This window comes from Nannospalax galili, unplaced genomic scaffold (assembly GCF_000622305.1).
Source record: "Nannospalax galili isolate Female #2095 unplaced genomic scaffold, S.galili_v1.0 scaffold415, whole genome shotgun sequence".
NCBI classification, from domain to species: domain Eukaryota; kingdom Metazoa; phylum Chordata; class Mammalia; order Rodentia; family Spalacidae; genus Nannospalax; species Nannospalax galili.
Window position 1 is genome coordinate 1,749,001 of NW_008337494.1, and position 17,218 is coordinate 1,766,218.

At 39.3% G+C, this 17,218-nt stretch overlaps 1 protein-coding gene across 2 annotated transcripts in view; it reads right to left on the reverse strand.

Annotated features, from left to right (window-relative positions):
• Chpt1 (choline phosphotransferase 1) overlaps positions 1-17,218 on the reverse strand; it is a 46,261-nt gene that overhangs the window by 15,630 nt on the left and 13,413 nt on the right. For both annotated transcript variants that reach the window (XR_607251.3, XM_008832616.2), the window contains exons 2-5: positions 11,809-11,956; positions 9,357-9,498; positions 4,141-4,225; positions 479-610 (exon numbers count right to left, since the gene is read on the reverse strand). Coding sequence is in view for 1 of the 2 variants with exons in the window: in XM_008832616.2 (XP_008830838.1) it covers positions 479-610; positions 4,141-4,225; positions 9,357-9,498; positions 11,809-11,956 (507 nt within the window). In the remaining variant the exon portion in view is untranslated. The remainder of the gene's footprint in view (positions 1-478; positions 611-4,140; positions 4,226-9,356; positions 9,499-11,808; positions 11,957-17,218) is intronic.

Consider the following 17,218-nt stretch of genomic DNA (forward strand, 5'->3'; position numbering starts at 1 on the left):
TGTGAAACCTTTGACCTTTGCCAACTTTCCTATCATTCATGGGAACTCATCCCCTACTCTCCTCCCTGCTCATGGTTAATTCAAGGCACAAAATGCAAGCAAATAAGTGACACTGATAACAATTACAGTTATTATGTACAATAATAAAATGCTGAAAAAAATGCTTTTGTTCTATGTACCTGAAATGACTTAGGTTACTTGGTTTCTTCTTTCTTGAGTTCTGAAGAAGACAGTCAACATTACCAGCAATAGCATGCCAGTGGTAATATATATATTATACATAAAATGACATAGTACACAAGTCATGATGTGTTTGAAAGCCAGGAATAGACATCATAGGCCTTTGTGGCCCTAAAGTGCAATTAATTATTGAACACAAGCAGACAGAGGAGAGGTGAGGGAGGGTTATTATCTCCTTATAACTGGTGATGATAAAATTTATTATAAATATTGAACAATGGTGAAATTAAGGTCTTACTGCGATAGTGGATCCATTCTTGCCAACACCACCATGGAGGATAACATGGAAATAATTTGAACAGGAAAATACTGCTCCACCTACTACTCCAAGAACTGGAAAGATCTTCAATTTTATTTCTAGAATAGGTATCTTTAAGGGTAGAGGAAATAGACAAATTAAGAAAACAGAATTTCTCTCCCTATTAAATAGTAAAGAAGCATGATATGGTCATATACATTGGCTACTCTTTTGTAAAAATCAAACTTTAACTTCTGCAATACAAACAGTAGCTTTCTGAGATTGCTTTACTAAGTGAAAAAATCAATCCACTGAATCAGGTTAATCCATTTATAGAATTGCAGTTAGTTAATTTCACAAGCCTTACCTGACTTAAACATGAAAAAGGATAGTTCCCTGGAATTTAGTATCCTCTAAAAGGCAGCAGTACAGAAAGAGAGACACCATGATCTGCAGTATAAATACCATGTGTGTGCATGCAAAAAAAATGTGTAGTTAATATCCAGGATTAAACCTCTAGTGGTATATTTACCTGTTGGTCAAATGCTGTTCAAGACAACTTCCAAAGGCAGCAAAGGATTTAAAAAACAATAATAATGAATTGCTAGGTGCTATAGGATACTATATTTTGAAAATAGACTTTGAGAGAGTGCACCAAAATTTATGAAACTAGGCTGACACCTAAATGTAGAAAATCACATGTACCATAGTTTGTGAGAATAAGACAAGTGTGCTTTCTCCTTATGTTATTGCCAAAAATACTGAATGAAACAATTTCAAGATTCAATTTCAAATTTCGGACAATCACACCTGATGTAATGACTGGACTTGGTCCATATTCACCAATGTATGGATACTAGCTGAAAAGCTACCATAAAAGACACTGTCCTTACAGTATATTGTATGAATCTATGGTAGAATATCCTCAATTCTATTGTTTCTATGATGAGAAGGAATATGAATGTCTTGGGGAAAGTACCATTACTTAAAAGTATGCTCAAATCTGTTTCTGAGCTAACTGATACAAACAGTAACTGGCAATCTGAAATAGTGCCACAGGGAAGTCTTTCATTGCTTTTAAATAAGATTTCATTTTTAATTTGCATATGTGTGAAATGTGTATGGTGTATGTTCATGTGTGTAGAGGTGTGTGAATCTGTGCATGTGTAATGAGAGAGGAGAGTGTCTGGTGTCCTCTGTCACTCTCTGCCCTATTTCTTTGAGGCAGAAACTCTGAGCGTGGAGTTCAAGTTTTTTTGGCTAGGCTGGCGGTCAGCATGCCCCAGTGATTCTTCTGTCTCCACCTCTCTCAGCACTGGAGTTAAAGGACAGGCATGCATTGGACTACACACAGCTTGTTATCTGAGGGCTGGGATCCAAACTCTAGTCCACGTTTGCATAAGAAAAGCACTCAACCACTGAACCATCTCTCTAGTCCCCAAATTTTAGTTTTTAGAGCTGTTTCAGGTTCACAGTAAAAAGGACTGGATAGGTCAGCAATCCCACATATGTCCTATCCCTATTCCACAATTCATAAACCTATACTGACATGTTATCACTTAAAGCTCATAGGTTACATTAGGGTTTAATCTTGAACATGATAGGTATATAATGACATGCATAAAGCATTGTCATGAAAAATACTTTCACTGCCATAAAAATCCTCTGCTGCACTTGTCAATCCACCCTCTTCCAAACTTGCCAACCACTAATCTTTAACATTTTCATAGTTTTACCTTTTCCAGAACTTACAATAACCAGAATTATATAATATTTAGCTTGTTCACGTTGGCTTCTTATTTTAAGGCTCCTCCATGTCTTTTCATGTCTTGACAGTGCATTTCTTTATTTTTTTTTTACACTACTTATTGGGGGAGGGGGTTGCGTGCATGTCACGGTGCCCATGTGGAGGTCAGAGGACAACTTGTGGGAAGTCAGTTCCCTACTTCTACCTTGGGTTCTGGAATCACAATCAGGTCATAGCTGCAAACACTTTTACTAACTGAGTCATTGTGCCTGCCCAACAACACATTTCTTTTGGACACTCAATAATATTCTGTTTTATCCATTCACCTACTAATTTAACCATTCATCTACTGAAGGACATCTTGATTGGTTCCAAGTATTTGCAATTATAAATAAAGCTGCTATAAATATTTGTATGCAGTTTTCTGTATGTAATGTTTTCAGCTTTTTTGAGTAAACAGTCTGCTTTCTGGGTCATAAAGTAAAAGCATGTTTAGTTTTATATTTCTTTCTGTTTTATTGGAAGCATAAACCTTAGTGATTACAAAAATATAGTTTGCAGTCAATCTTTCTAATTCCTAGCCATGGTACTTCCTATGTGACTTTTAACTAATCATTTTAAGACATTTATAAAACAAAATAATGGTAATATCTACTTCATAGGATTGTTCTGAGCGTCAAGTGAAACTGGTAGCAAAATGTTTAGGAATGAAATATGTGTTGAATGAATTAATGTTAGTCGTTAGCTGTTGATATTATTCTTAATACTATGGGCACAAAGTCTTGAGTCAGATAGTCAGTGCTGTAGACTTAAGCTGTGATGAGAGAAATAAATCTATTTCTTCATAAATTTCTTCCTAAGCAGAGCTTCAGTCTCTAACAGTAGCTTTCTAGGTGTCGACTTTCATGAAAATATCAGGGTCAGAAAGCAGAAAATAAAAGCATTCCTTAGTAGAAAATTTTCACCTCATTTTTAAATTTATTGATTAGTTCATTTTCTTAGATACGTGTATATGGAGGACAACCTAAGATGTCATCCCTATGAACACCATCCACCTCCTTTGTGAGAGGGTCTCTAACTGGCCTTGAATTTACCAATTAAACTAGACAAGCTGGCACAGTGAGCCCCAGGGATCCTCCCTCCCTAGTGCTGATATTATAAGCATGAGTTACCATGCCTGGCTTTTTGCATGACTGCTGGGAATCAAACTCAGGTCCCCCAAGCCCTGCTTTTTTTTTTAATTTTTGAAACAGAGTCTTTTATAGCCCAGGCTGGCTTCAATCTCATTTATGTAACAGAGGATGACCTTGAACTCCTGATCTTCCTATCTGTACCACCCAAAGGTGGTATTACAGGCACGGGCCACCATGCCAGGCTCTCAAAGTAGAATTCTGAAAGGCAAATATTGCTTTACTTCTCTAAAATTTTGGGACAAATTTCAAATATATTCTACTAAATCTTAAAAAATACTTGTTTTAGCTAAGTGTGATGACACATGCCTTTAAGTCCTAGCACTTGGGAGGCAGAGGTAGACAGATCTCTGTGAGATCAAGGTCAGCCTGGTCTACATTAGTGAGTTACAGGCCAGTTGGGGCTACAAGAAGACCTTGTCTCAAAACAGACAACAACAAATAATTCTGTTTTATGTGATAAATTTTGGCCCGGCAAACGTAATTTTGGTGGATTTTTTTTTTCTATTTTGTAGTAGGGTCATTTTCTTCTGTATAATAAAATATTCAAATACAGAACACCATTATAGGGTATATAGAATATTAACATTATTAAATGAAGAAAAAGCTTACAAAATGAAGGTTAAATACAATGCCAAAGATTTCTAAAAAATATAAAACAATGTTAATATTGTACTTAAATACATGGGAAGTACTTAAATGTAAATTTAAATATTTAGATTTACCGTATAGTCCCACATTGTTGCTCCTCCAAATGTAGACAATATAAAGACAATCACTAAAGCTATCTGAATCTCAGTTACATCCACTCTAAAGAGGAAGAACAAGAACAAATATGGCATTGGTAAATAATGTTCTTGAAAGAGAAGGTCAGTTGTCATATACTCAATACCAGAGATGCAAAAAAAAAAAAAATCTGTACAGGCTTAGTTTATTTTTACCTTTACTTCTATCATTGAATTACTTTATCAACTGACTAAATACTAGATAGAAAAGAACAACATTTGCTCATGCACAGATAAATATTAATATATTCAGGGAGGAATAATACTATAAAACAGATTTCTAATAGAAAGAAGACTTATTTTCTACTTTATTATTTCTTTTTTTTTTTTGTCTTTTTAAGATAGGGTCTCCCTGTAGCCCCAGCTGGCCTGAAACTCACTATGTAGACCAGGCTGGCCTTGAATTCAGAGAGATCTGCCTGCCTCTGCCTCCCAAGTGCTGGGACTAAAAGGCATGCATCACCATGCCCAGCTCTACTTTATTATTTCTATAGTTTGAATTTCTTAAAAGAATTATGTGTTGTCTTGAAAAACTACAAATGATAATAATACATGAACCCTATGACTGACTTAAGACAAACTGTTTTTGCTTTTTTGTATGTATGATATGTGTATGTGTTCATGTATGTGACTGCAGGTGCACGGGAAGTCAGAGGATAACCTAGGTGCTGGTCCTCACCTTGTATCTTGTTTGCTGCTGCATGCACACGCCAGGAAAGCTGGCCCAAAAGCTTCTGGGAATTCTGCCTCCACCTCCCATCTTGCTGGAGGAGCAGTGGGATTACAGACATCTGCTACTGGACCTGCTTTATGTGGGATCTGGAGACCTGAACTCAGGTCCTCATGTTTGCACAGCAGCTTTACCTACTGTACCATTTCCCTAGCCCCAAGAAAAAGTCTTAAATACTTAATTTCACTTACAAAGTAGATAGAATTCTAATAGCTTTCCTTATTAAGTTACCAATACTATATATAGTCTTTTGGCTTCCACAGACATTTTTGCCTAATATATAGACGTTTAAATTCCTCTTTTTATTTTTATTTTTTTTTAGTATTTAATTAAAAAAATTTTAATTTGTATGCATGTATTGCCTGCATGTAGGTATGTGCACCTGTGTGATGCAATGCCTGCACAGGACAGAAGAGGCTGTCGGGTCCCCTGGAACTGGAGTTACGGACAGTTGTTAGCTGCCATGTGGGTGCTGGGATTCAAACCCCAGTCTTTTGCAAGAACAACCAGTGTTCTTAACCGCTGAGCCATCTCTCCAGTCCTGAAATTTCTTTTTTTAAAAAAAAAGAATTGGGGACTGGAGAGATGGCTCAGCACTTAGAGCACTGGCTGCTCTTGCAGAAGATCCAGGTTCGGTTCCCAGCACCTACATGGTAGCCAATAACCATATGTATTGGCCAGGGGACTCGATGTCTTCTTCTGTCCTCCATGGACATTGCATGACATGGGCGCATTTACATACATACAAGGGAAAACACTCATATACATAAAATAAAAAAATTATTTTTTAATTAAAAAAATCACTAATCAATATTAAGTCCCCCTAGTCTACATTTCCCAGAAGCTGTCAAAGACTCTCCTTTGATCTGTAAATTGGCTGACTGAAAATTAATCTTACATTTGTTAATTTCCTTCTCTGTAGCTGCTGTTTAACTTACTATAGTCTGACCTTTGGTTCCATTATTCTACTGAAATTAATTAAACAAATGATTTTTTTTTGTCTTTTTGAGACAGGGTCTCCCTGTAGCCCCAGGTGTCCTGGAACTCACTATGTAGACCAGGCTGGCCTCGAAAGATCCCCCTGCTTCTGCCTCCCAAGTGCTGGGATTAAAGGAGTGCGCCACCACGCCTAGCACAAATGACTGTTTTTTCAGTACAGACACTGAACCCAGGGCCCTACACGTGCTAGGCAAGTGGTCTACCACTGAGCTATATCCCCAAGTGACTTTCAGTTTGTCAAATCTAAGGGATACATTTCAGTAATGATCTTGTATAATGTCTTTATAATGTCTAAGATGAGAATCATTCTCTTCTTAAAAATGCTTTGCTAGATTTTTATTTAGTGCATGTTCTACTGTGACTTTCTTACTTTGCTAGAGTTCTTCCTAGGCTCCTTTCTAGAACCCAGATTAACTGTGGGTTGTGATCCACTATGGGGTCAAATAACTGAATATGGGGGTTACCAAAAATTTGGTAGTGGTAAAAAGTTTCTGAGAGTATGACAACAAAAGTTCATTCAAAATCAAATGCATAATAAATCTGAAGTGTTTCTGTTTGTGCTTGCTCATGCTGCACCATGTGACTTCACTGAAGCCTTGTGTGCTGGATACCTCCATTGGATATGTCTGTGGGGCATTTTCTTGATTGTTGAGTGATGTGGTAGGGCCCAGCCCACTGTGGGCAGCACCACCCCGGTTTTGTGTTGTATAAGACAGCAGGCTGGGCACAGGCCAGAGAGCAAGCCAGTAAGCAGTGTTCCACCATGGTCTGTGCTTCAGCTCCTGCTCCAGATTCCTGCCCTGAGTTCCTGCCTTGGTCTCCTTTGATGATGAACTGTGACCTGAGGGATATAAGATAAAATAAATCCTTTCCTCTCCCATGTTGGTTTTAGTCAGTGTTTTTATCATATCAATAGAAAAAACTAAGACACCTGGTGGCTGCACATGCCATCACGCCACATGATGCCAACCAACACACACTGCATGAAATGCTTGGTTCAGATTCACAGCTATCTCATTAGTATGCAAATCTGCTTGCATAATAAATGATGAGATTATATGTATACCAAAAAATTGTTTTAATATACATTTTTATGATTTATTAGTGTTTGCTTTATATACCTATTTTCTATACCTATATATCCAAGTCACATATAACAGTTTCTCAGGAATAAAGGAGTCATGAGTGGAAATAGTTTAAGCAGCCCTGTTCTAGACAGTGTCATCATTTGTATCTTAAGATGCTGATTCCAGAATTCCACCTGTAATTTTATATCCTCTGAGCATTTTTATCTATTCTTAAGACTATCATCTTTCATGCTAAATCCTTATCTCCAGTCCACATCTTTTTTCCTCAGTTCCAATTTTTTGTTTGTTTTAGAAACACAGTTTCACTGCATAGCCCCACCTGGCCTGGAACTAGCTTTGTAGACCATCCCATGCTGGTCTGGATCTCACAGTAATCTACCTGCCTCTGCTTCCAGAGAGCTGGGATTAAAGTTGTGTACCACCATGTCCCACTAGTTCCAGATTTTTGTATCTACCTACTTTACATCTCTGCTTGGATACCTATTTTTAGATATTAGAGGAATAATTTTTTCTTGGCAAATATAAGAAATGGCAGGGATTAGATTTTTAAAAACATCTATGGGGCCGGGTGTGGTGGCGCACGCCTTTAAATCCCAGCACTCCGGAGGCAGAGGCAGGCGGATCTCTGTGAGTTCAAGTCCACCCTGGTCTACATAGTGAGTTCCAGGACAGCTGGGGCTACAGGGAGACCCTGTCTCAAAAAGACCAAAAAAAAAAAAAAAAAACAGCTGCGGAAGAAGACCTCAAATGGCCTATTTTGGAGGCAGTTAATAGGACAAGGGAAACTGACTCTTAACACACAAAAGGAAAATATGAATAATATCATCCAGTATTTGCAAGATCAATGGCAAGCAAACCAAAACCTCGAGGCTACCTAAAGAAAGTCAATTCCATTTCAAAGGTAAACATAATAATGTTATATAGTGTACTTTATGGAGGGTAAGTACTAACATTTACTAAAGATCTATTATGTTTTGTATGCTATTAATTATTTGGTTTCTCAATGTCTGTATTCGAACAGTTGCATAATGCTATAGAAAAAATGACCTCAGAGTCAATACTTTACCTACGCCACTTATGACTTGTTATCAAAGCATTATTTTCAGTGACAATGATAGAATTACATGTTATCTATCCATAACAGTCATCATGGGGCTTAACAAGTAACTAGAAGCAGCTAGAGATTACAGCATGACCTTTCTTTACATGAAACCAAACAGCATATATAAAGATTGAGCTAAGAACCTGGCTTAACCATAGGTTTTTTTAATTAAACTTATATTAGCTTCATCCTACCTTTGTGCCATTTAAGGACAAACTAAGAAGATTGCAGTTGTGTGTGTGTACTGGTGAAAGTCAGAGGACAACCCTGGGTATTGTTCCTCAAGATCCAGCTACCTTGTTTTTTGAGACAGGGTGCCCCACTGGCTTTAGTTAGAATTCATCTAATAGACCAGGCTGGCTGGTCAATGGAGCCCCAGGAATCAGCTTGTTTTGGCCTCAGCTGATTTTACAAGCTCTTACTATCACACTCAGCTTTTTTATGTGAGTTCTAGGAATTGAACTCAGCTCTTTGTGTTTGACAAGCACTTTAATGACTAGGCCATCTCCTCTGCTGTAAATCACAGTTCTTGAAACCAAAAACATATCTGAAAAGATTATTATTATTATTATTATTATTATTAGTCTTTTTGAACAGGGTCTTCCTGTAACCCCAGCTGGCCTGGAACTATGTAGACCAGGCTAGCCTTGAACTCACAGAGATCCGCTTACCTCTGCCTCTCGATAGCTAGAATTAAAGGCATGTGCCACCATGCCCAGCTAAGATTATTTAACGCTATAAAATTATGAAGCTTATAGGAAATGTATGCATGGAATCACCAAATCCTCAATGTACAGCAGCATTCTCCCTTTGTGCACTAGTCCCTGGTGTCTGAGGAAGCTCCAGAGGCATATGTTTTAGCCAGTGTGTAGCTCTAGCATCTACAGGGTGCATTCATATCAGTTCACCAGTTGTCGCCCCCATCTGAGAGTCTCAGGCTCAGGATCATCTGTTGTCGGTGACTATTGTCAAGGGCGGAGGTGGGGAGGGGTCCCGTTTTGGGACACATGACAATTTGACCAAAAAAAAAAAAAGAGGTTAAAAAAAAGGTTCAATATCACATTATTTTATGAGCCAATATTATCTGGAACCCTTAATTTTTTTTTTCTCCTATCTTAAGCTTGGGCTAGTAAGCTGAAGAATGATAGAAGAAAAATAAAATTATTGTGAAATAATGTAACTATACCACGAAGAATACCAAAACAATTTAAATTTAGGTGCAGCTTTACAAACATACCTTCCAAATCTCAACACTCCTGAAACGTAAGTCTGCCAATGAGCACAATAAAACATGAACATCCCAATAAAAGAGCAGAAAAACAACCAGTCAGGATGAGTTCCTAGGCGGACAGCAATCGAAGCTCCAACTGCCATAAATACTGAAAGAAATAGGTTTAAGAATGGTCAAGAAATAAAACAAATTAAGGAAAGAGTTACTGTGTTTAGAAATAGGGAGTTTTAAGGCACATAATCCTGGCATTATAATAAGGTATATTTAGGAGGCTGGAGAGATGTCTCGGCAGTTAAGAACATTGGCTTGTTCTTGCAGAGGACCTGGGCTCAGTTCTCAGCACCCACATGGTGGCTAACAACCATCTGTAACTCCAGTTCCAGGGCATCCAATACCCACTTCTGACATCTGTGGGCACTGCATGACATAAGTACACTTACATGCATGCAGGCAATACACTCAGAAAATAATAAAAATAAAATTAAAACATAAGGTATATTTAAAACAGTGAATGCTGTATGATGCAAATTTGGGGTTTATTAAGTAAAGAGGGAGTTTTGTATGGATTTACAGACAGGTATTTTGAGAGAGGTGGGGGAGAGAGGGAGAGAGAGAGAGAGAGAGAGAGAGAGAGAGAGAGAGAGAGAGAGAGAGCTGCTTTAAAAAAACAGTATCGGGACTGGAGAGATGGCTGAGAGGTTAAGAGCACTGGCCATTCTTGCAGAAGGCCTGAGTTCGAATCCCAGCGCCCACATGGCAGCTAACAACCATCTGTAACTTCAACTCCAGGGGACCCTGCCTTCTGATCTCAGTAGGCATTGTACAACACAGGTGCACTTACATTAACATGCAGACAATACACTCATACACACAAAATTTTAAAAAATATATTTTAAAAGGACAGTTTCAATGGATGCTGAGGGAAGATCAGTTTTCTCCAGGACTAGCTCCCTGGGAGGTTATCTAATTCCAAGTGGGCAGCCCTAAACACAGGTACATAAGAACACCACTAAATGGACACAGTGCATTATATATACATGTGTATATATGTAACAATAATCAAAGAGGATAGGAAATTGAGAGGGGGTGGGGAGAGAATGGGAGGAGTTGGAGGGGGACTGGGAAGGATGGAAATAATGCAAAGACAACACTCATGTATAATATTCACAAAAATAAAAATAGAATTGTTTTTAAAAAGACAGTAGTGCATTGCAGTTCAGGCCTGCTTTGGTAACTTAATAGGGCCCTGTGTCAAAACAAAAAGTAAAGGGGCTCAGGATATGGCTTAGTGGTAGACCATTTCCCCAAAGGCAGGAATGCCTAGTTCAATCCTTACTACAAAAACAACCAAAAGGGCTGGAGAGATGGCTCAGGGGTTAAAAGCACTAACTGCTCTTGCAGAGGACTCGGGTTCGATTCTCAGCACCCACATGGCAGCTATGAACCGTCTTTAACTCCAGTTCCAGGGGAATCTGAAGGCCTCTTCTGACCTCTGTAGCATTGCACGACATGGGTGCACTCACATACATGCAGACAATACACTCATACACATAAATTTTTAAAAAAAAATTAGAAAAACAACCAACAATAAAACACATCCAAGGGGAGGAGTGCATACAGATTTCTCCAGAGAGAAAATTTCCTTTGGGGATCTTGGATAGTTATTTTAACTATCCTTTTAATGGAGGAGAGGATTATTCCTGAGTTAAGGAGGAAGGACATCAGAGAATTCCAGGAATGGGATGGATTTTCCCAGAATAGGGAAACTTTCCTTTTCTGTCCTTTTCAGGATGTGTCGTAGCATCAGATACATGACAGAAGTAGGCAGTTTTGCAAGCTGTCTGATTTAGTAGAGTCAGAGGCACTGCAGGTGGCTCTGAAGTTGGGATGGTCTGGAAACCTCACAAGACCATCATTTTAATGCTTTTTCCCCCCTTTTTGAGACAAGGTTTCCTTGTAGCCCCAGTTGCCTGGAACTCTATGTAGACCAGGCTGGTCCCAATTCAGAAATCTGCCTGCCTCTGCCTCCCAAGTGCTAAGATTAAAGGTGTGCACCACCACACCCGGCCAAAATGAATTTTTGAACATACATTTAAAACACATTGGGCAAGGAGCTGGGGAGGTGGCTCAGTGGTTAAGAGCACCGGCTGCTCTTGCTGAGGACTTGGGTTCAATTCCCAGCACCTACATGGCAGCTACAAACCGTCTGAAACTTCAGTTCCAGGGGATCCAATGCCTTCTGACCTCTGTGGACACTGCATGACATGGGTACACATGCAAGCAATATATTCATACACATAAATTAAAAATAATATTTTTTAAAAACACATTGGGCAAAACTGCTCCCAAATATATACTGCTACAAGAAAACATACCGCTCGAATAACTCGGATCATTTGTGTTGTCACTGTGAAAGAGAACTACAGGAAGAAAAACAAAACAAAGCTTCACTTATTACCTGTGGAAAGAGAGTCACAGCCATGGTCAAAAAGCTCCCCTAAAGGAGAACAAGAATTTGTTCTTCTGGCTTGTTTCCCATCAATAGCATCCAGTGACTGGTAGATAAACAGTCCTAGGGCACATAAAAGGTATGTCCAGTATGGTGCCTAAAATAAGTGTAAATAACAATGATTAAGTGACAAGTAGCTTCTATTTGAAAATAGCCCAACTTAAGCCAACTGACATATTTTCATGTGTTCACAGAATTTTTGTGTATTTAATATAGGACAACTTAAACAATCAATCATCTTTATACCTCTGTCCCCACCAGCACTCTCCCATGGAGCCCATATACTCTGTCATCTGTGTTAAAGCCCACTGTGTCAAGTCAGTGTCCACAGACGTTCCCCAGTGCAAAACTATCCATTGAGGTCTAGTCAGCCTATCTAGAGTCCCTTGTTTTGGGAAGATTAGCTCTTCTTCACCTAGCAGCAATCAGTTACCAATATTTCTTCAGATAAGATTGGGATCTGCTGTTCATTTTCCCAGTTCCATACTGGGTTTTTGTCTGCCTGAGTTTGCATGGGACTTGTGTATTCTGACACCATTGCCATAGAATCGTATGAGCAGGTTCCCTGGAGCTTGTAGGACTCTGCTTCCATATGGTCCTGCACCTCCTCCCTGGCTCTTACGATCCTTCTGACCTCTCTTCTGTGATGGTCCCTGAGCCTTGGGTGGGTGAAGTTTAATAAAGGAGTCCTGTCCAAGGACCAGCATTCAGCAGACTCTTGATCTCTACACTTTGGCCATTTGTGACCTTTTGTGGTCCTGCCCTCCACTGCATGAGGGAGCTTCATTAAGGAGAACTGAGAGATTAATTAGTGTCCTCTTCTTACCCGTTCTATGCTCCATGAGCCTTAGGCATAGAAGTTGCATTGTAGATGTGTATTTGGCACTAGTATGAAATTACTCAGAAAGTCTTTCCCTTTCAAGGCAAGCTGCAGACCTTTGTGTCTACTCATGAGTAACATCAGAGACTGGATTTTACTTTCCCACCTTACTAACTAGAAAAGTATTAAAACATGACACAACAATTCTCAGACAAGGCAAGGAACCGAAGATCCTTGCTGACCGTAGTTTCCAGGCCACAGTGCAGGAATGGGGACCCAAACTAAGCCTAGTAATCTGTCTTGAGGAGAAATGCAGGGTCCAGCAAGCATTTGTGAAGCACAGCAGCAGAGACAGACAGGAGCTGTGAGAGGCTACAGAAGCTACCTGTAAGTCTTTGGCTGAGAACTGACCTGTGTCAGAATGAGACAAGACTACTAACCAAGGCCAAGGAAAGAAGTCCCAGGAAATGAAGGTGTGCTGGATAACTTTGGTGTCAACTTGGCATGCCTGGGTTGGGGGAGCCTCGGTTGGGGAATTGCCTCTATTGGACTGGCCTGTGGCCATGTCTGAGGGGCATCTTCTTGATAAGTGGTGTGGGAGGACCCAGCCCACCGTGGGTGGTGCCACCCCTGGGCAGGTGGGCCTGTGTTGCATAAGAAAGTAGGCTGAGCAGGGGCCAGGGGAGCAAGCCAGTAAGCAGAGTTCCTCCATGGCCTGTGCTCCAGCTCCTGCTTCCAGGTTCCATCCCTGAGTTCCCTCCTTGGGCTCCTTGATGAACTGCGACCTGGGAGATGTAAGCTGAATAAACCCTTTCCTCTCCAAGTTGATAGTGGTGAGTGTTTTGTCACAGCAATGAAGAAATAAACCAGGACAGAAGGTGAATCAATTCTTGGATCTCACACAAAGCTGGAAATAATTCATGTTCCCATCAGGCACAGCAGAGAGACCTTCTAATACCTGGGACAGGTACCGTTCTCAGACATGTACTGCCCTAGCAGCCATGATAAATTAGCTGGGAATCAAGAATTTTCCACATATCTATAACAAAACCTAAAAGAAAGCCTTAAAAGGATCCAGTTAATTCCCCACAACTTAACTGCAACCAAGAGAAAGACCATCTTAGGGGCAAAAATCTAGCACCCCAAAATGCAAAATTCACAAGGTTGGCATCCAACTGAAAAATTATCAGTCATGCAAAGATGCAGCAGAATATCACAACTAAGAGTCAAATCAACCCATCTAATTATATTCAAGAGTGTCAGAAATGACAGAAATGGCAGACCAGATCCATTGTATTATAAATATGCTCCACACATTCAAAAATGTAGAAGGGCTGGAGAGACGGCTCAGTGGTTAAGAGCACTGGCTGCTCTTAACTCTGGGACCTGGGTTCAGCACCTGCATGGTGGCTAACAACCATCCATGACTCCAGGGGAATCTGATGCCTTCTTCTGATCTCTGCAGGGACTGCATGACACAGGTGCATTTACATACATGCAGGCAATACACTTATAAAATAAAAATAATAAATATTAAAAAAACAAAACAGAAAGGTAGAAGAAAATGGGAAAATTATAAAAGGAGAAATAGAAGCAAAGGTTCAGAGAAACTTCAAGATGTGCACAAGCATAATATTTGCACTATAAAACACATTTGATGAGATTATTTCACATTAGGCACTATAAAAGATCAGCAAACTTGCCAACAGACTCTCCTTGAAAACCAGCCAAAATGATTCACAGAAGAAACTAAAAGTAATTGCACTAGGCATAGGTTACCTCTGAGGCAACAGAAAAGTAGTCTTACATGTGTATAAAAAAGGGACGGGGCAAGTCATAAAAATTATAAGGAAAAACAATGGCTGAAAGGTTTCCAAATTTTAGGAAATCTATAAAACCTGTATAGCCAAAAAGTTCAACAAAACCCAAACAGGCTTGTCTAGAGAGATGGCTCAGCAGTTAAGCACTGGCTGCTCTGGCAGAGGACCCAGGTTTGATTCCCAGCACCCACATGGTGACTAACAACTATCTGTAATTCCAGTTCCGGGGATCCTACACCCTCTTCTGACCTTCTCAGACATTGCATAACATGGATGCACTTACATACATGTAGGCAATACACTCAGACATATAAAATAAAAAATAAGGCACTACTATCCTCAGACCTCTTGGGGTAAGTCTATAGCTCAGGTCTCCGCAGATTTCATAATAACCATTCTTTCACCCTTCATAAATATATTCCCGTCCTCAGAGACCTGTGGAATTATGGTCTGTTAGTCACTTTTCAGCCCTATCACAAAATACTGAGATAAACAAGGAAGGATTTATTTTGGCTCATATAAAGGTTTCAGTCCATGTACTTGGCTTTATTACTTCTGGTTCTGCACATGAAGAGGCAGAACATTAATATCAGGGAGCATGTGGTAGAGCAAAGTAGCCCATCTCATATCAGACTGGAGGCAGAAACTGAGGAAGAATCTGGGACAAGACATATCCTTCAGACCCACTGGCCTACTTCTAATTAGGCCCACTTTGTAGTAAGTCCACTTAGTTATGAGGTCATCAATGTATTAATCCATTATAAAGTTAGCGCCCATATATCACATGTCAAAAGCTCACCAGCAACCAAGACCTCCTGAGTCTTCAGGGGAAATTTTTAAATTCAAATTATAGTTATTGGGTTAGCCAAGAATTATATACTCAGGAGAGGAAAGAAAACAAAATTTTTCAAGAACTGGGGTTTTGAAGAGTAAGCTCTGTGTTTGAATTTTTGGCTCTGTCATACAATAACCATGTGACCTTGGGCAAGTAATTTAAACCTTTTGTTTTGTTTTGTTATTGAGACAGGGTCTTACTGTGTATCCCAGGCTGACCTTGAACTCACTAGTGATCCTCCTGTCTCTACCTCCCAAGTGCTGGGATCTAGGTGTGTACCACTAAGATCAGCTCAGTTAGCCTCTTTAAGTCTTGATAACCTCATCTGTGTAACATGTGAATACTACTTGGGAGTTTTATCTGATGAAAACTCTGAGTGTTCTTTATACAGAGTCTGACATATATTAAGTACCCTATAAAGTTATCTAATGCCATTACACTGTTTTGTATATTTTTTCTAGCAAGGTTGGTTGGTTGTCTTTGATACAGGATCTTACTACATTGCCCTCGCTGGCCTGGAACTTGCAATATAGACTGGGCTGGCCTCCAACTCGTAGAGATCTACCTGCCTCTGCCTCCTGATTAAAGACATGCCACCACCACACCTGGCAAGCATACAGTTTAAATATAAACTTATGCATGTTTAAGTGATTCTACAAACATCCAATCACCTCGAGTACATTATTCCTCAATTTTTCTTTTTAAATTTTATTGATTAATGTGTTTGAGTGTATTGTGTGCATGTATATAAGTGCATCCATGTCATGCAAAACCCTCAGAGATCAGAAGAGGGCTTTGGATCCCCTGGAATGGTTATTAGCTGTCACGTGAGTGCTGGGAACCAAACCTGAGTCTTCTGCAAGAGCAGCCAATGCTCTTAACTGATGAGCCATCTTGCCCACCCCATCATTTTTTCTAAGTAAATACAACTTTACTTTGAACTAACTTTATCAAAAATCTCATAATTTTTTAATATTAGATGTCCAATATTAATCATTGTACTGTTAATTTCTTTGTTTGTGGTTATTGTTTTTAGAGACTGAGTCTTGTTATGCATCTCTGGATGGCCTGGTATTCAGTTTATAGTCCAAGGAACCTTGAATGTTCTGTGTTGGTTAATTACTCAAAAGAATTTAAGGGGACAGCGAGATGGTTCTAAGGTTAAGAGCATTTGCTGCTTTTGCAGAGGACTCAAGTTCAGTTCTCAGCACCCACATGGAGGCTCACTTCTTGTCTGTAACTCTAGTTCCAGGGGATCCAACACCCTCTTTCTGGCCTGCACCAGAAAGAGACACCAGGCATACACATGGTGGACATGCATCCATGTAGGCAAAATACTTATATAAAATAAACTATTGACAGAAAGGGTTTGAGTTTCTTTTACTTAAAAGAAATCCAGTATAAATTAGAATTCTTTTAAAAATAGCAGGAATCTAAGTTATAAATGTGCATATTAAAATGTCACATTTAGCTCTGATCAGTATGTTCTTAAAGGCTTATCTGGGAACTATGAAGCAATTTAAAAGATGGAAAAAAACACCAACAACCAGAATTGAGACATTAGCCTGAAAAAACAAAAATGAAAAACACAACCTTCCTAGAATCTTTCAAAAAAGATATGTAAAAAGGGTTTTACAGAGAACAAAAATTCTGTTAATAAGTACATTTATACTCATTTTCCCACTATAAAATATTTCTTCAAGTTTAATCCCTGCATTCAGGAGGCAGAGGAAGGTGGATCTCTGAGAGGTCAAGGCCAGCCTGATCTACAAAGTGAGCTCCAGGCCAGCTGAGGCTACAGGGAGACCCTGTCTCAAAAAGACCAATATATATATATATATATACATATTTATATATATGTATATATATTTCTTCAAAATTATG